Source organism: Vipera berus, assembly GCF_964194415.1.
Source record: "Vipera berus genome assembly, chromosome: 4".
NCBI lineage: Eukaryota > Metazoa > Chordata > Lepidosauria > Squamata > Viperidae > Vipera > Vipera berus.
The window spans coordinates 32966872-32986856 of NC_138206.1; the positions used below are offsets into that span (position 1 = coordinate 32966872).

At 38.8% G+C, this 19985-nt stretch overlaps 2 protein-coding genes across 5 annotated transcripts in view; one reads left to right on the forward strand and one right to left on the reverse strand.

Annotated features, from left to right (window-relative positions):
• Positions 1 to 786, reverse strand: part of CMSS1 (cms1 ribosomal small subunit homolog) — a 161933-nt gene extending 161147 nt beyond the window's left edge. For all 3 annotated transcript variants that reach the window (XM_081327607.1, XM_081327606.1, XM_081327605.1), the window contains exon 1: positions 671 to 786. In XM_081327607.1, coding sequence (XP_081183733.1) covers positions 671 to 731 — 61 coding nt within the window. In that variant the 5' untranslated portion in view covers positions 732 to 786. The remainder of the gene's footprint in view (positions 1 to 670) is intronic.
• Positions 787 to 2008: 1222 nt separating this feature from the next.
• The window catches only part of TBC1D23 (TBC1 domain family member 23), a 40286-nt gene continuing 22309 nt past the window's right edge, over positions 2009 to 19985 (forward strand). For both annotated transcript variants that reach the window (XM_081327388.1, XM_081327389.1), the window contains exons 1-7: positions 2009 to 2221; positions 12896 to 13007; positions 14162 to 14267; positions 16987 to 17191; positions 17442 to 17565; positions 18967 to 19091; positions 19180 to 19226. In XM_081327388.1, coding sequence (XP_081183514.1) covers positions 2184 to 2221; positions 12896 to 13007; positions 14162 to 14267; positions 16987 to 17191; positions 17442 to 17565; positions 18967 to 19091; positions 19180 to 19226 — 757 coding nt within the window. In that variant the 5' untranslated portion in view covers positions 2009 to 2183. The remainder of the gene's footprint in view (positions 2222 to 12895; positions 13008 to 14161; positions 14268 to 16986; positions 17192 to 17441; positions 17566 to 18966; positions 19092 to 19179; positions 19227 to 19985) is intronic.

A 19985-nucleotide genomic window follows, 5' to 3' on the forward strand; every position in this document is an offset into this window, starting at 1 on the left:
AGAGGAAGAACACATCATATTGAGTTAAGAGGAGAGCTGTAATAAAATGCAATAAAAGAATATATCTAAAAAGAGACCATATTCTGCTAAACAGATGTTTCAAGGCATACAACTGCAGCCAATCAGTCTGTAGAAAGTGTACCAACATTTCTCCACGAACCAGTACAGCAGAGCCACCCAAGCTCACCGCCTCTCCTCTGCCCCTTACATTTATTTCCAATAATTTTTATTATGCATTCTTTGCCCAATGTCTCTGCCTGCAGTCTGACCTGGATTGGAGGCAGGAAGAGGAGGGGAATGGCACTGCAAATCAACTTGTATCTGTTTTCAGACGAATCACAGAAAAGACATCTGTTCATTGGCGTATCAGTTTTATGACCCATTTTAGGTATATTTTACGAACCACATTCAAAAGCGGCACATTCAATTTTTCTTATATATTTCTCCGATATATATATATATAGAGAGAAAATAATTTTACCCTTCCCTCTCTCGACTGAAAAAAGCTAGTTTTCACGCAAGTGACTGTCAACTGCTCCTTTTTAAGTCGTTTCTAAATACCCAGAGCTATGCGAAAAAAAAGACTCAGTAAATATGAGGCGACGAGACCATCTATAAAATTAGCCAAGCAGCATCCCAAAACTTCCACGCTTTTCCCGAAACTCGGTACCTGGACTAAGGTTGGTTCCTTCAGGTGTCTCCCACCAAGGCTCATCCAACGTGTCTGCCATGCTGTGTATCCACTGTAATCCACGCCGCCTCTGCCCGCTGCGGCTGCCGCTTTGAACGCGTAAATCCCGCCCAGTGGGTCGGGCAGGGAGGAATTTCAAAGTGGAGGTTACTTTCGTTTCGGTCACAGCAGGCAGTGACCTGGGTGGGAGACAGGAAGAGGAGGGGAATGGCACTGCAAATCAACAGAATTGCAAACAGTTCATTGTTCCAATATCAGTATAAGCCCGGACTACGTTCCACTACATGTAATCGGACTTACTTCTGAGGAAACACGTGGCGGACATTTGCTTTTGGGTTCTGCGAGCTCCCAATTGCACTAATGCTGCGTTTACAAAATGAGATAAACCGTCAACTACGGTTGACATCCCGCTGTTTCTGCTCGCAAAGCAAAAATAAACCGCTATAGAATGGCCTGGCTCAACGGTAAACCAAACTATATTTTAACCAGGTAGTGTAGGCACATTGGCAACTAAACTACGCCTTAGTAGGCTCATCGGTGCGGTTTGGGATGCAGGTGTCTCGAGCAAACGTGAAGAATAGATTGCTTACTTTAATGTCGTGATTTTGTTTACCATTCTGAATCTTAGCTATATTATTTTGCTCTGAGTTAGCCACTGGGTTTATGATTTAGCGTACTGTGAGAGCAAAATGTCAAAATATCTTGTATGTTTACATTTCGAGCTGTGCTGTGCTGTGCTATGCGTTGGAATAGACTCGGAACATGATGACACTTTAAAAAGCAATACCGCTGTAGCGTGGTGCGAATGTGGCGTAAAAACGTGATATTTAAGTTTCGGGGGAATCTATGAGTTGAGTCTAACTTTCAGATGCTCAGGAATTATGCTGGTAAATGCACCGTAAGTTAGTTCACTGATCATTTCATCAAGCAAACACCTGCAGCGTACTAGAGGCAGATATGAGGGTCTGTAGGTTTATCTCTTAATGATGTGAATCAGCGAAGACTTCTGACTTCTAACAATAAGAGCAGTCAAAAAGCTTCCCGCTTCCAAACATGTTTAGCGGAGACCTGCACATCTACTACTGTATAAAAAATTAAATATGTAGCCTCCATTTAAAAGCAAAACAAAGACAAATCATCTCAATATAATCGGTTAGACTTCCACGTTGAAATGGTATGCACATAAGAGAAGATAATCTTTTATTTCCTCAGAAATAAGCTCCAGAATGTTCACTTGGCTATTTGTATTCTGAAAACTTCGTTTTTCGACCTCTGACTGAAACTGAAGTTACGGATAGCTCTTTCGCCCGCAAGAACCCGCTTCGAGGAAACAAAACAAGGCGGGCGAATCTTATGTTATAGTTCTATATGTTGGCGTCATCGTGGCTGTTGCACTTTACGGCAGCCCATGCATGAGTTGGGGTGTGAACGGCGCAGAACCTTGGAAATTTAGATCACGCTTTACGGCACGACTAGGGGCACGTCAACAGCTATGGCGGAAGGGCTGGCAGCGTCTTCGCCGAGTAGCTGGTGAGTTGAACTGTTTAGCTGGTAGACTGCTTGAGAGGGGCGGAGAACTTTGCGGCTTCTCCGCTGCCCAAGCTCCTCACAAAAACGGGCCATTCGTTAGCCTGTTTGAAGTCAACCTGCACCAAGTGGCTGTGGTTGGTGCCACTTGAACTTACTCCAGAAAATGTAGTATTGTCAGATTCCAGTGTGTCTGAATCTCTACAAAGCATGATTCCTGGGGAAACCCTTATGACTGTTCAGAACGACTGATTCATTTGATGTATTTGTTCTTGTTTCTAAATAAGAACAAGGGGAAAGGGAAAGGGAAATAGTTTAAAATTCACACCTAAAAGTTCAGCCATTAAGGCTGAAGTCTTTTTTGATGAACTGCAAAATAGTTCAAGTGGATTGTCTTGTCTCACCAAAACTGGGACCAGAATTAATGGACGAGTATGACAGGTGAAAGCTCAGTGAATCACAGTATTTACTGTATTTATATTGTAAACTTTTTCCAAGTAAAAAGAAGATTGATAGAGAAATAGAGGGATAAAAGGTATTCTAACTTTATTCATTTTAAGATGCCTGTATGATAATATGGTTTAATGATTTGGAGTAAAGCAGCAACATTTCTGACTTCTAACAATAGCTTCTCCTCAAAATCATGTTTCGCTTAGATCTGCATATGTAAGTATATTGGACCTATTCCACCCATTGAGCTTCATGGCTGAGTAAAGGTTTGAATCTGTACAGATAGTACTCGACCCACAATTGACCCTAAAATTTCTGTTGCTAAGTGAAACATTTGTTAAGTGAATTTTGCCCCATTTTACAACATTTTTTGCCACAGTTTTAAGTGAACCATGGTAGTTGTTAAGTTAATGACATGCATGTTAAGTGAGTGTGGCTTCCCCATTGACTTTGCTTGACAGAAGGTTGCAAATGGTGATCACATGACCCTGGGACACTGCAACCATCATAAATATGAACCAGTTGCCAAGCATCTGAATTTTGATCATATGACCAAGGGATGCTGCAATAATCATAAGTGTGAAAAATGGTCATAACTTTTTAAAGTGCCATTGTTACTTTGATCTCTCACTAAGTCGAGGACTAGCTGTATTTCCCAGTATTTAAACACTCAACTGGCAATGATTGCTGAATGGGATGTCAAGTCCAGAAGACATGCTAGATCTCTAATTACTATGGAGCAGGTATCCTTCAAAATGCCATCATTTCCAAAGTTTGCTTGTGAATTTAGATCAGCAAAGCAGTTCTTTTCATTTTGTTATTATCCAGTGTCAACTGTTTTGTCAAGATGAGTCCACAGTCTAGCCCAGGCATGTCAAACTGCCGGCCCGTGGGCCAGATGCACCACACCGAAACCTTGTCCACCCCATTGCCAGCAATGGGGAAAAAGTCGTGATATGTCGCGCAACATCATGTGACATCTTGAGTTTGACATGCCTGGTCTAGCCTCATTTCCCAGCAACCTTCAGTACAAACTATAAGTAGTTTCATATCTTATTTTAATCTTGATGACCTTTTATTCAAGTTAGTTGTCTGACAGGATTCAGGAGTTTAACCAGGATTCTAACCAGGTTTTCCTTAAAATAATCCCCTCTCAATTCAATAAAATGAATTTTCTTGAAGTAAATTTTATTACTATTATATAAAGTTTTTATATATAATCAGAACCTTAAATGTGTTTTATGTTGATTCTCATAAAGCTGGACAGTGAAGATAACATTGGTTCTTAGTTTTTGCTTCCATTAATTGTTGATGTCTTTGCTATATATCAAACCATGTATTTAAGTTTCTTTGTAAGCATTTCCCCAGAAATGTCTAGCAGTCTAAACAATTAGAGAATAACAATCTAAAATACAAATTAGGAAAGCCTGCTCGATACTGTATGAGCAATCTGAACTTTATTTTTACTCAGTCAGTATTGTTTGAGTTCCTCTTGCTTCTTCACTGCCCTTTCTGCTTTTCCATGGATTTTATGTCCCATATGTTGAATGAAATGTCTCACTCTTTCATGCTTATATGTTCACTCATTGTTCAATATTATTGAATGTATCTTGGATTCATACAATGTTTAATTTATGCAAATTTTGTGTTATGCTGTTTATACAGTGTTCTTCTGTTCCAGTATGCTATAACAGTTTGCAACCTTTTGTTCTTTCAGTGGAATATACAATAAAGTAAGAGTTGTACCACACCCATCTGAAGTCAGTGTATGTGACTGAAAGGGTGGGGTATTCTCCAAAGGGCAGGAGGAAATTTTAAACCCTGCCTTGTAGCCAGAATATCCTGTCTGGCCTTGTGGCCAGAGAAGTACTAGATAGTAAATTCATCTGCTAGTCTAGTTTAACGGTCCTAAGTACAAGTGTGAGTGAAATGGGAGATATCTAAATAAGAAAAATAAAATAAAATAATAAAATAAGCTAAGTACCATCACAATTGGTTAGATCATGTTAACATAGCTTTTCTCAGGTAATTGAGTGAGAACTCAAAGAAAATTTAAGTCCTGTATAATAAGCTGAGTAGACATTTGTGAAATTATTAGATCCTAAATAAAGGCTGCTAGTCAGTATCAAAGGGCACTGTGATGTTGGAAGTACTAAATGGAAAGTCAGGGGAGATCAAACTCCAGTCTTAATAGTCTTTCTAGAATTATTTCTCCTCGATTACTCATAAATTATTTCTCATAAGTTATTTTAATTCTGCATAGTGCATTTATCAATTTGTGAATCAAATCTCATCAAGTATAAATTGTGTCAGGGAGGTGAAGCCAAATTTTTATAAATATTTTAAAATAATTATAAATGACATTTCCCATTTTTTGTGTATTTCATATGACTCATATATTTATATATTGCTGGATAAAACTTTCCAATATATGTCTGGGTTCACACATTATGCTAGGATTCAGAGAAATCAGGTTGACAGAAGGACAAGAAAGATAATCATTTGATTAGAAATTAAGCCCAGTGACAAGAAAGGATTTTTTTACTATTTTATTTTAACATATTTAAAAGCACAATCAAGAAGGAGGAAACTAATTTTTTTTAAAAAAAGAAATAAAAGAGAGGCATAAGCTTTTAAAAATAACATTAGATTAGTGTAGTGTATAAATATAATCTTATGTTCATTTTAACTATTAATAAAAGCAAATCAATAATTTGCAATGCATCAAATGATAAGTATCATCCATCATAATAAAAAATATGAGGTTCTAATTTAAGAAAATCTGTCATTTGACTTTTTTGTGATTCATTATAATAACTTAGATTTATTGTGTTAAGAGAAATCCAAAATTTGGAAAGTAATTCAAATCCACATGCAGAATTTTCATCCATAACTGGTTTCTAGATTAAATTATTTTTTTATCAAACTTTTTCTGAAAACAAAGGTATTTTATATTGATTATTTCCATAGCTTACTTTATCATTTTTAAAGAAGGAATTATTTGTAATTTCCAATAAAAAAAAATAAATATAATGTTAGCTGTTATTATTTATAGAGCCAACACCGTATATTTTGTAGGAATATAAGGTAAAATAGCTGGCTGAATATTTAAGATTTGATTCATTGTACAGCAAATCATTTTGCTAAATGAACTTTATGACATTGCCCTCAACTGTAGAAAGAAAATGAACCTTGTTACATTTCCTGCAATTTTTTGAATATGAATTATCTATTTTGCAATCAATAATTGGAGTTAAATAAATAAATATTAATTTTCCCTGAATGTAATGCCAGTAAAGAAAGTATGAAGGAGCTTGATTCTTTTAGCCTTCAGAAAAGATGATTGAAAGACTATACAGGTAGTCCTCAGTTTATGATCAGAACTTTGGTTGCTAAGTCGTGTTATTAAGTGAATTGCCCCAAATTTTATAACCTTATTTGTCATGATATTTAAACAAATCATGGTCATTAATTAAATTCAGCTTCTTCCATTGACTTTGTTTGTCAGAAGACCCTTGGGAGGGTCACCGATGTGACCCTAGATTGGAGCCAGACAAGGATGCTGCAACTGTCAAAAATACATGCCAGTTGCCAAGCACCAATTTTGGATAATGTGAGTGCAGGGATGTTGCAATGGTTGGAAATGCAAGGACCAGTATTAAGTCACTTTTTTCAGGCTTGTCATAATTTTGAAGGTCATTAAATGCATGGTCATAAGTCAAGAACTACCGGCATGATTCTTTCCTTCAAATAAAGAAGCTGCTTCTGTTTTCAACCTTACATAACTCAGCTGTACAAACTTAGAAAATGACTTATATTATTTAGGTGTTATCAACAAGTACAATTTGTACCCTGACACATTTATGCCTTGAGTACCTTTTCCCCTTTAAATCTGAATCATGTTATAGCCCTGGATTACATTCTCTTAGATATACATTAGAGAACTCTACATATATATATATATATTATATTTATATTTTATTCGATTTCTATACCGCCCTTCTCCCAAGGGACTCAGGGCGGTTCACAGGGCATATATAAATAACAATACAAAAGTTAAAAGGAAATTAAACCAGTGCCCAATTAAAATACAACGATAATAAAATACTAAAAAACCAATTAAAAACCCATATTCCCCCATCAGGCCAGACCAGCCAATTCAAACAAGTGGGTCTTCAACCCGCGGCGGAAGGATCGGAGGTCTGATGCCATGTCAATTTCATTATAAGAATTTTAATTCTGAGATTCTTAAATTTGTTTCCACCTATGTCATTGAATGTGTTGTTCATCCTTTGTCCAAGTTTGTCCATCAGTGATTTGGAGCAGATCTGAGCCAAGAGTGGGTGTTTGTTGGAGCAGAGTAGCGTAGAAGAAGAATATATTCCAGAAGCAGGACACAACTATTGACTATAACCTGTCAGTTTTAGATAGTTGATTTCTAGTGCTGTGGAGGTTTGATAGTGAATTGTTCTAGACCAAGTGATCATTTTAGTGAAATTAGTAAAGCACAGTTGAAAGAGATAATATTTGTTGTTGTTAGCTGCGAAGTCGTATCCAACCCATCGCGACCCTATGGACAACGTTCCTCCAGGCCTTCCTGTCCTCTACCATCTTCTGAAGTCCATTTAAGCTCACGCCTACTGCTTCAGTGACTCCATCCAGCCACCTCATTCTCTGTCGTCCCCTTCTTCTCTTGCCCTCAATCTTTCCCAGCATTAGGCTCTTCTCCAATGAGTCCTTCCTTCTCATTAGGTGGCCAAAGTATTTGAGTTTTAGCTTCAGGATCTGGCCTTCTAAAGAGCAGTCAGGGTTGATCTCCTCTAGGACTGACCGGTTTGATCGCCTTGCAGTCCAAGGGACTCGCAGGAGTCTTCTCCAGCACCATAGTTCAAAGGCCTCAATTCTTTGGCGCTCAGCCTTTCTTATGGTCCAACTTTCACAGCCATACATTGCAACTGGGAAGACCATAGCCTTGACTATACGCACTTTTGTTGACAGGGTGATGTCTCTGCTTTTTAGTGTGCTGTCTAGATTTGTCATGGCTTTCCTCCCGAGGAGCAAGCGTCTTAATTTCCTGGCTACAGTCCCCATCTGCAGTGATCTTGGATCTTGTTATTGTACCTATTGTACCTCTTTGAAATCCTGCCTGTACTTCTGGTAGTTCTTGATCTACATACTGCTGGAGTCTAGCTTGTAGGATTTTAAGCATAACTTTACTAGCATGAGAAATGAGTGCAATGGTGCGATAGTTTGAACATTCTTTGGCACTGCCTTTCTTTGGAATTGGAATGTAAACTGATCTTTTCCAATCCTGTGGCCACTGTTGAGTTTTCCAAATTTGTTGGCAAATTGAGTGTAGCACTTTTACTGCATCGTCTTTTAAGATTTTGAATAGCTTAGCTGGAATACTGTCACCTCCCCTAGCTTTGTTGTTGCTCAGCTTTTCTAAGGCCCACTTCACTTCACATTCTAGGATGTCTGGCTCGAGGTCAGTGACCACCTCATTGTGATTATCAGGGGTATTAAGCTCAGTCTTGTATAGTTCTTCTGTGTAATTTTGCCACCTCTTCTTAATCTCTTCTGCCTCTGTTAGGTCCCTGCCATTTTGGTCCTTTATCATGCCCATTTTTGCATGAAACGTTGCCTTCATCTCTCTTAATTTTTTTGAAAAGATCTCTGGACCTCCCTATTCTATTGTTTTCTTCTATTTCTTTGCACTGTTCATTTAAGAAGGCATTCTTATCTCTTCTAGCTATTCTCTGGAATTCTGCATTCAATTGGACGTATCTTTCTTTTTCTCCCTTGCCTTTCGCTTCCCTCCGTTCCTCAGCTATTTGCAAAGCTTCCTCAGACAGCCATTTTGCTTTCTTGGGATGGTTTTGGTTGCTACCTCTTGTACAATGTTGCGAACCTCTGTCCATAGTTCTTCAGGCACTCTGTCTATCAGATCTAATTCCTTAAATCTATTCGTCACCTCTACTGTATATTCAACAGGGATATGATTTAATTCATACCTGAGTGGCCTAGTGCTTTTTCCTACTTTCTTCAGTTTAAGCCTAAACTTTGCAATGAGAAGCTCATGCTCTGAGCCACAGTCAGCTCCTGGTCTTGTTTTTACTGACTGTACAGAACGTCTCCATCTTTGGCTGCAGAACATACAGTCAATCTGATTTCTGTGTTGACCGTCTGGTGATGTCCATGTGTAGAGCCGTCTCCTGGGTTGTTGGAAAAGAGTGTTTGCTATGACCATCGTATTCTCTTGACAAAATTTGATCAGCCTGTGCCCTGCTTCATTTTGTACTCCAAGGCCAAATTTGCCTGTTATTCTGGTTATCTTTTGGCTTCCTACTTTAGCATTCCAATCCCCCCTGATGATAAGAACATCATTTTTGGGTGTTAGTTCTTTAAGGTGCTGTAGGGCTTCATAGAACTGGTTAATTTCATCCTCTTCAGCACCAGTGGTTGGGGCATAGACCTGGACTACTGTGATATTGAATGGTTTGCCTTGGATTCGAACTGAGATCATTCTGTCATTTTGAGTATTGTATCCCAGTATTGCTTTTCCTACTCCTTTATTGACTGTGAAGGCTACTCCATTTCTTCTGAGGGATTCTTGCCCGCAGTAGTATACCTGATGGTCATCTGAATTAAATTCACCCATTCCTGTCCATTTTATTTCATTTCATTTCATTTCATTTCTTATATTTGTATACCGCCCTTCTCCCGAAGGACTCAGGGCGGTGAACAGGGCACATAAAAAATACAGAATACAAAAATTAAAAAAGAATTAAATAAGAGCCCGAGCTAAAAACAGTAGAGTAATAAAAATCCCCAATAAAAACCCCAGCACATCTCCCATCAAGCCAGGCCGGCTTGCTCAAATAGGTAGGTCTTCAGGCCGCGTCGGAAGGAGCGAACGTCAGGTGCCATCCGGAGCTCAGCCGGCAGCTGATTCCATAAAGCCGGGGCGCCCACAGAGAAGGCCCTCCCCCTGGGGGCCACCAGCCGACATTCTCTGACCGGTGGCACCCTGAGGAGGCCCTCTCTGTGGGAACGCACAGGGCGGAGGGAAGTTGACGCCGGCAGCAGGTGATCCCCGAGGTACTCCGGACCCATGCCATGTAGGGCCTTGAAAACCATTACCAAAACCTTGAACCTCACCCGGAAGACAACTGGTAGCCAATGCAGCTCGCGGAGCAAAGGTGTAACATGGGAGTACCGGGAAACTCCCAAGACAACTCTCGCGGCTGCATTCTGTACCAGCTGGAGCCTCCGAGTGGTCTTCAAGGGAAGCCCCATGTAGAGAGCATTGCAGTAGTCCAGACGAGAGGTCACGAGCGCGTGAGTGACCGTGCACAGGGCATCCCGGTCTAGATAGGGCCGCAACTGGTGCACCAGGCGAACCTGGGCGAAAGCCCCCCTAGTCACAGCCACTATATGATCTTCCAAAGTAAGCCGCGAATCTAGGAGGACTCCCAAGTTGCGAGCCCTATCTACGGGGGGTAAAAACTCACCCCCATGGAAAGAGGTGGAATATTATGAATATCCCGGGATGCCGGTATGCACAGCCACTCAGTCTTGTCGGGGTTGAGTTGAAGTCTGTTCCTCCCCATCCAGACCCGAACCGCCTCCAGGCAACGGGACATCACGTCGAGGGCATCGCTGATACCTAAGATGTTGATGTTCAGTCTTGTCATCTCTTGTTTGACCACGTCCAGCTTTCCTTGATTCATGGATCTTACATTCCAGGTTCCTATGGAGAAAAAATCTTTACAGCATCAGACTTTCCTTTCACCACCAGACACATCCACAGCTGAGCGTCCTTTTGGCTTTGGCCCAGTCGCTTCATTCTTTCTGGCGCTACTAGTACTAGCCCTCTGCTCTTCCCCAGTAGCATATTGGACGCCTTCCGACCTGAGGGGGCTCATCTTCCAGCATATCGTTTTGCCTTTTGGTACTATCCATAGGGTTTTCATGGCAAGGATACTGGAGTGGGTTGCCATTTCCTTCTCCAGTGGATCACGTTTTGTCAGAACTCTCTGCTATGACCTTTCCGTCTTGGTGGCCCTGCACGGCATAGCTCATAGCTTCATTGAATTACACAAACCCCTTCGACACGACAAGGCAGTAATCCATGAAGGGGAAAGTTAATATATTTTGGCCTAATTGATAGTAATATATACAGTGCAACTTGATTTAAAAAGCAGGTAAACTATAGTCTTATCTGAATAAAAGAAATACATTATAGTTTGTTTTGTCTGTGCTTCTTTTTATACATATTCCCTGTATTTATTGCATGTTTTTATCTTAATCATTAATTAATATGCAACTACCTGGTAGCAGTAGTTAAAACCATTTGGGTCATTATAAAAATCCAATAAAAGTTGCAAATAAAACTATTACAATACAGACATTATAGCATGTGGTGCTCTGTGTGTAGATGTGTGGAAAACTAAATGTTCAAAAACATTTTTGGGTAAAAAGATTTCTAAGGCTACTTGTTTGATAATTTGTGTGGTTTATGAAGGGTTAAAGCAGTTTTATTAAATTATTGAAAACAAACATTAAATAACAAACATCCTGGGAGGTTAAACTAATCAGACTTATTATACCATTGCTGGTGTTTAGTTGAGACCACACATAAAACTAGCTTGGAGTCTACTGGAAGAGACAGGTCTTCAAGAAGGAACTTAAGACATTAAGGCTAGCAGGTTGTGGCTATACAAGCCAGGAGACGGGAAATTTGCTTCCATGGGGCTATAAAGGAATGCAGAGAGAATCTTGAAGAAAGTATGATAGGAACAAGGAAGAGAAAATACTGTAAAGGAAAACTAAGTCCTGGAAAAGATGATAAAAAGAAACTTGAAATAGCCCAGCTTTATTTTCTTTAAGATGGGATAGAAGGAATAGACTTTTAAAATTCTGTTGTTGTTGTTGTTAGCTGCGAAGTCGTATCCGACCCATCGCGACCCTATGGACAACGTTCCTCCAGGCCTTCCTGTCCTCTACCATCTTCTGAAGTCCATTTAAGCTCACGCCTACTGCTTCAGTGACTCCATCCAGCCACCTCATTCTCTGTCGTCCCCTTCTTCTCTTGCCCTCAATCTTTCCCAGCATTAGGCTCTTCTCCAATGAGTCCTTCCTTCTCATTAGGTGGCCAAAGTATTTGAGTTTTAGCTTCAGGATCTGGCCTTCTAAAGAGCAGTCAGGGTTGATCTCCTCTAGGACTGACTGGTTTGATCGCCTTGCAGTCCAAGGGACTCGCAGGAGTCTTCTCCAGCACCATAGTTCAAAGGCCTCAATTCTTTGGCGCTCAGCCTTTCTTATGGTCCAGCTTTCACTGCCATACATTGCAACTGGGAAAACCATAGCCTTGACTATACGCACTTTTGTTGACAGGGTGATGTCTCTGCTTTTTAGTGTGCTGTCTAGATTTGTCATGGCTTTCCTCCCGAGGAGCAAGCGTCTTAATTTCCTGGCTACAGTCCCCATCTGCAGTGATCTTGGATCTTGTTATTGTACCTAAAACAATTAAATTGCATTCATATAATCCTGGTGCTGGCCTGCTTAAAAGGACTGACAAAGGCAGATATGAAGAGAAATGGCACAAATTCAAGCTCCCATTGAAGACAATAATTTAAGTGATGGGATCTTATTGAATGGGCAGAAACAGTTGTGGGGAGCTCATCTCACAAAGATTCAGGTCATGAAGGACTTGTTAGAATAATACCAGGTCTTTGAATTGCATCCATCATTTTTGTGGTACTATTTTCAAGGCACATCTTTTTAACTTTTACAATTGAAGGCAAATATAGTGTCCCAAGGTAATGTTGCAGGATCCAATTGAGTCAGTCGCCAGGACCAGAGGTTTCCGAGCATTCCGACTCCTGCTGGAGCCCATCCTCCAGGAACGTCTCTCTAGCAGAATGTGTGTTTTTAACTTTTATTAAGAGCTTAGCTTCCATTTTTAAAAAAACTTAAGTTAATAGCATTATAGAATTACTTTTAGGTGTAAAATGAGAACACAATCTGAATGCTTCTTTATAAATAATACCCACTGAAGTTAAGTTTAAACCATACAAATGTTTTTGTGTCAAATGAGATTCATCTTAATCATTTATGATTTAAATTATGTGCAGTAAGGCTTAGTACTAAGAGATGAAATATTTCAAAAGTTGAGATCACTGTTATCTTAAAACTACATATAATCTTATTCAACCTTTGTAGGGAAAATGACCTTGCAGAAGCTCTGGAAGAAGGAGGCTGTGATCTTGAAACAGTTAGAAACATTGTCCAAGGAAGATCTCTGCCTGAACACCTAAGAGCAAAAGTTTGGAAGGTAAACTTTTCTTACTTAATTGGTAAATGATATTTTTCCTGAGTTATGTAGTTTAGAAAAGATAGGAACAACATGTTGGATCATTTTATTTCTTTTTTAAATGATGAATGTTAGCATATCAGTGACAAGTGATATAGCAGTTAAGGTATTTGATCAGAAAGATGAAGACTGAAACCTACCCATAGCCATAGAATCTTGCTCATGACTTTGGGTTAGTCTTTGCTCTCAGCTGACTTACTGTTATGGAGAAACATTGGAGGAGAGATTGCTATGTAAGCTGTCTGAGGATAGGACATGTAAAATCTAACAATAATTGTAATAATTATATTTCATCTTACATATAAACTGTATATACCAATGGATCAAAAATATTTACTTAATTAACTTTGCAATTGCCATCTGTGTTCAAGGAAATAATTTCAAATGCAAATTCAATACAAAGATGTTCCCTTTTAGAGTCAAACTATGTACTACATAAATAAAACATAGCCAAACTGTTACTTTAAAAAGAGAAATCTGAGAATGTAACTGGTTTTGGAGAAGATGTGTGTACTTCTTTGATCTTTCTTTCTTTGAAAGTTTCTTGATCCATATAGCATAACTGTTTTGCGACATCAGTAAAAAGATCTTGATTTCAGAGGAAGAGTAACCTTGGGAGGATTTAATTTCAAATACAAAAATAATTTTGGGGAAATGGTTTAATGGTCTTTTCCATTACATTATATTTCCAGTCTTAGCACATGCTTTCTGAAATGGCTTTTCTTTTAAATAAGTGCTGAAATATTGTTACATTTATTCAGTTATACCTACAGTTTCTCTTTAAACCCAAGAGATAACAGTTTACTTCAATAATAAATAAAGAAAAGTATAGGAATTATAAGACATTTCAAATACTAACTTAAAGAGTGTCACACGTTACTTGAATGCATACATTCAGTTTGATCAACAATTCTTACATATCATTAAATGCAGATTCTTCAAGAATGATAAAGGCTGCATCATTCATTATAAAGAGCCAGTTGTCAATGATTTCACTATGTATATGTGAAACAATAGCTTTTGGAATACTTTTTTAAATAAGGTTGGTTTAAGAATCATCTTCATTGCAGTCAAGATATTTAATATTTCTTCCTTTCTTTCACATTTATTTTTAGATTGCATTAAATGTTGTAGGGAAAGGAGACAGTTTGGCATCTTGGGATGGTTGTTTAGATCTGCCAGAACAATCACTGATCCACAAAGATTGCCAAGAACTAGTTGGTAAGTCTGAAATAATATTTTGATTGTTAAGCTGAAAACCACCTACAATATTTATTCTCTGCATAATTATGTTTTTATCCAATCTCTGAGATGCCTGAAACTCAAATACCTGTGTTAAGTCTGCTTGAAATGTGGTACAGAGACGCTACATTTATTTAATGTTATAAGGTTCTCCACAACTCCAGGCTGCTTATATGTAACAATGCAAAATAGAAGTATAAAAAGTCAATTACCTAGAATCTGATATGTCACCATTTGAATAACAGCATCTTAAGCATTGCTAAATGTTTTTCTTTAAAATAGTCTTTAAACGGTATTGGGGAGGGGCTGGTCCAAATATTCCGGGGTATGCTGTTCTTAGAGGCATGATGCCATGACTGAGAGGATTCAAGCATGGAGTCTATAAATGACATTCTTTCAGATTTAGGATCCTTAGCAACCCTTCTATGTTAGATGCAGCCTGACAGGCAAATTCATCTCAAAGAAGATGGCCTTGGAGATGTCTAGCTTTTAAACCATGTAGGACTTTCAAATGATAACAGTACTTGAATTGCAACTGGAAGCTGACTGGTAGCCATGCAGCTTCAGTAGTAGTGAATTAATTGTTTAGGCCATTATATACAGTATTAAGCAAACCAAAGATTCTGGTCTTCAGGGCAAGCCCAAGTGGATCAAAGGGCAATACTCCAACCAAAATGTGGTAAGCACACAAGGGATGAAAGTGAAATGTCCTTTTCTACAAATGTCCTGTCACAACTGGTGTACAGGATATAATTGAGCGAAAGGCTCTCTGACCACAGACTTGACCTGTTGTTCAAGCATAAACTATGAATCCAGAGAATCTCCAGATTGTGAAGCAACTCTTATCTGGCAGAGTGAAACCCCATCAAGAGTCAAAGATGGGCTATTCTACAAATACTGTAGCTAGCTTCTGAGTTTGCAGCCACTGTGTCTTCCTGAGATTCCATTTAGGTTTCTTTCTCCCCAGTCAGATCCTATGAAGCTATTACTCAGGTATTGTTCACAAAACAGTTTTCACTAATGCTGACATTCAGTAAACAACAGTTGGTAAGAGAGCTTAATTTGGTCTAGAGCCAGTGGTGGGATTGAGCCGGTTCACACCGGTTCAGCAGAACCGATACCTAATTTTTTGTTGAGTTCAGCAAACCGGTTATGGTAAATCTGCGTGAGCCTCCCATGCAGCCTTCCTCCACCAGCCCTCCATTGCTGCTACCGCACTTCCTTGCGCACACTTCCTTGCTGCCTTGCATTGGCCGGCATCTCCCTTCTGGAAATGGTAACCCCGTTTTCTGCTGCTTTCCTCCCAGCAGAAGGGAGGAAAGGAAGGAGGCTTTGTCTGGAAGGATGCTAAGCTCTGGGGAAACTATGCAATCTGGAGGTGGGTGAGGAAGGCCAGACTCCCCTTCCCCGATGGTTCTGCAAAGCCCTTGAGAAGCAGATCTACTTCCCACAGGGCTGGCCTCTGCACCTGCTTCGGACGGCAAACAAAAGAACTTTGCTCTTTTTTCTCCAGGAGGCCCTTTGAAATTGTCCCCCCTCTTCAGTTTTCTGCCTTAAAATCCAGAGCAGACATGTTTTCCTTCTGACCAGCTGAGGATATGTTAGCTACTGGTATGATTTTTGTAAGAAGCTGAGCATCTGTTTTGGATTTTAAGACAGAAAAGCGAAGGAGTGGGGGTGGGGGGCAATTTCAAAGAGCCTGGAGAAAAAGAGCAAAGCTCTTCTGTTTGCCATCCAAAGTGTGTGCCGAGGCTAAACCTGAGGGAAACAGATCCACTCCAGAACCATTGGGGAAGGGGAGCCTGGCCTTCCTTGCCAACTCCAGTTGAAGTAGTTTCCCGGAGCTTAGCGTCCTTCCATACAAAGCGTCCTTCCTTTCCTCCCTTCTGCCGGCAGTAAACTGGCAGAAAACGGGGCTGCCATTTCCAGAACGGAGAAGGGAGAAGTCCGCCGATGCATGGCAGCAAGAAAGTATGGACCAGAAGAAGGAAGGAAGGAAGAGTTAAGGACACCCGGGGAGGCGAAGGAAGCTACCGTTAAGCTGCCGGTGATGGCGCAAACCACGGGAGAGCTGGCGGAAGAGAAGGAGGAGGCGGCTGCCACCACACAGTGATCTGTGGGGTGAAGCGGGGGCAGCAGAGGTGGCAGGGACCAAAGAAAGGCCCTCTACCGGCAGACACGGCTATTGCACAGCGGTGGCAAGAGCCTTTCGCCATCACTTCCCCTGGCTCCAAAACGACGGAGGGGGACTAGGTAAGGTCCATCCTCCATAGCACGGCAGCCTGGCTTGGGAGAGAAGTGAAAGGGAAGAGGCAGGTGGGCAGCCAGGTCATTGAACCAGCGGGGGGAGGTCACCAAGCGGGGAGTGGCTTGGGTGCAGGGGCCCTGAAGTAAGCAGGTGCGAGACGCATGGGGCAGCTCCCCCCGCCTTTGCTTGATTTTTACGCGTGCACCTCTTACAAGGTTCTGTGATTTCAGAGAGAACTGGTTGTTAAATGGTTTGATATCCTTTGGTGCTAGATGTTTTTCTTTCTTAAAAAATATCAACTGAACTGTTCTTAACTTGTTTTTGTTCTTAACTTGTTTTTATTTCTCTTTGTCATTTGCCAATTTTGGGGAATGACTAAGGTCACAGGCTAATACAATCAAGGAATGCATGTGGTGTATAATGCATAACTTATACACTATTTCTTTTTAGATCAGCTGTCAGTACCAGAGGAGGAGAAGTCAGTATTACTTTTGGATATTGAATCTGTGATTACATTTTATTGTAAATCTCGTAATGTTAAATACAGTTCTAGCCTTAGCTGGTCCTATCTCCTTAAACCTTTGGTTCATCTTCGACTTTCACGAAGTGACTTGTACAACTGCTTCTATGCTATCATGAACAAATACATTCCAAGGTAATGTATGAGCTTTAAATTTAATCTTAATTTTTATTTTATGGATATCTCCTTACCCCTTTATTAGTCCTTCCTTTTTTCTAAAGGTGGCATTTTTGTTTGGATTTTTTTAATCTTGAGCCTATGAAGATCAAATTCTTCTGATCTTTTGCTTGTCACAAATCTTTATGATTTATGTCATTCATACAGGGTTTTTTAAAAAAGTACAATCACTTTTATTTCATCTGCTTATATCACTGCTTTCTTTTAGGGACTGTTTTCTGAAAGGCAGACCATTTCATCTCTTTAGGCTGCTCCTCCAATATCATGAACCAGAACTGTGCTCATTTCTGGACACAAAAAAGATGACGCCGGACTCATATGCACTCAACTGGGTAATAAAGTGAAAGTAGGAAAACATATTGAAAAGTGAAATTCTATAACAGAAAATTTCACATACTTGGTAACAACTCCTAAACAAAAAGAATGTATTTTTGCACAATTTTTTGTAGCTACTACAGATAGGATGTTATTAGATTCTGATTTCTGGTATTAAGTTCTTACAGTGAATTCACTTGTTCGTAAGAGATCTTTCTATTGATCAGAAATTATTTTATGTTGGCCCATAACAGACAAGCAGAAATGTCTGATTAACAATGGTAATTTCTCCCAAATAGTAAAGGATATTATTGGGTTTTATTTTTGTTGCACTTTCTTGACATGCTATTATATCCATGATTCCTAAAGAGTAATCTATGATCTATCTATTAATCTAGTATTAGCCATGTAAGAAAACACACAAATGCACCTATTTAATCATTGTTTAAAAACAATAAAAAGCATGACCAAGTTATCCTACAAAGAAGGAGGCTTATTAATAGGAAAGTCACTTTGTTCTAATAAGTGGATACTTCAAATCTTTATGTAAGGTGCAATTGAACTGGTTAAACTCAGTGATTGTAAAGGTTTTATAAAGAAGTATATTTAATTTCCATATGTTATAATGTATGCCATATTTAATAAAGATGAATCACTTATATTTCATATAAAATAAATGTCTTATCTTTTGGGATTTTAAAAATTTTAAGAATTTATTTTTAAAATGTTCCTGTGGCTTAATCTCTTTAGCTGAGAATTAGGCTGCACTTAATAAAAAAGCTGATCAACTGTAAATACATGTATAAAGCTCTTCCATGTCTTCTATTCTCAGAAATATTATATTAGTAAATATACCGCTTAAAAACTAATTTGAGTTAAATCTACCTTTACATCACCTATTTACTTCTGTTAAAAACCAAAATGCATATGATCATGCAGATGCTGGCTTGTTTCTCAGCCAGCAATTTCAAAAAATAAAATGCATTAGATTGTTTTGTTATCCTGCATCATAAACAATACTGTCTTTTAAAATTACAATTAAAAGCTAGAGCATATTCTTTGCTCTCAGGTTTCTGAGACCAGTTCTTAGAACTTTATATAGTTTTCCAAACTTTAATAAATTTGCACAAAATTATCATTGCATATATTTCAAATGTATTATGCTTGCATTAAACAATATTTTCCTACAAATCTTGGCCATTGGCATTCTTTAATGGCCCAGATTCGTAGGAAAATATTGTTTAATGCAAGTATAATACGTTTGAAATATATGCAATGATAATTTTGTGCAAATTTATATATGTAGCCAATCCCACTTTCTGATAATTAAATTGCAAACTAAAATTGTACATTTAAAGTTTTAAAATATAATTATATTACTAAAATTTGCTTCAGTTTCCTTTTCATCTACTTTTCAGCTTGGGTCCCTATTTTCAAGTTACTGCACAGATGAAGTCACCCAAACAATATGGGATGGATATTTTCAGCTAGCAGATCCATTCTTCATTTATTTCTTAATGCTTATCATTCTTGTTAATGCTAAGTGAGTATATAACATTAACTTGCTTATCTGCTGCTCTTGATTCTTTTCTTTTTACACCTGCTTCATGTTTCTCCATTTGCCTTTTCAGGGAATTGATCTTGGCACCAGAATCTGATAGTAAAGAAGATGTTATGAGTAAGTTCTTCACCTTTATTATACCGCTATTTAGGCAAAGTAATACTGAAGTCCTACTGATATGTGGAAGACTACATTCTCATATTTTTTTAAAAAAAAAAACCAAATGTGTACAAAGTTAATATAGCTGACATTGAACTAATTCAGACACAAAAATAAAAGGTGGTTAAATGCAGGAATGTTTTGTCTACTGGCTGGTGTATCACAGAACTTTTCTGCAAAATGATTGCAAAAGGTGCTTAATGTTTTAGTTTAAAAGTTCCCTTTTTTTGGTCTGCTTTTTTTCCTGAATTCTTTCCAGTTAACTGTTCTACCATTTACATTTTTATTATCTATCCATTCAGTTCTTAGACACTGGCTTCTTTATCTCAAATCTATGTTTCTTTTGGGGAAATATACTATTAAATCTGTCAAGCTACTGCAAAGAATACAAGCCCATTGAATCCTAATATGTATATGTGCTCATATACCAAGCATTTCATATATTCCTTTCTCTTCCTTGAAATCTTGAACAATTTTTTGCTACTACTCTTTTTCTCTTCCCCATATCTGAGCAATTTTTAATCAAGTTCCAGGAATGAGTGAGGTGCAGTTATTTGTGTAATGTAGAAGAACATTACAAGATAAGGAGACATTGCTTTGGTCACCAGGACACAATCTGTCTCTTTGCCATCTAGGTTGGTTAGCAACAGCATTTTGCTCCTTTATTACTTGAGATTTTATATTATCCATCATACAAGCCATTTTTATGAAACTTGA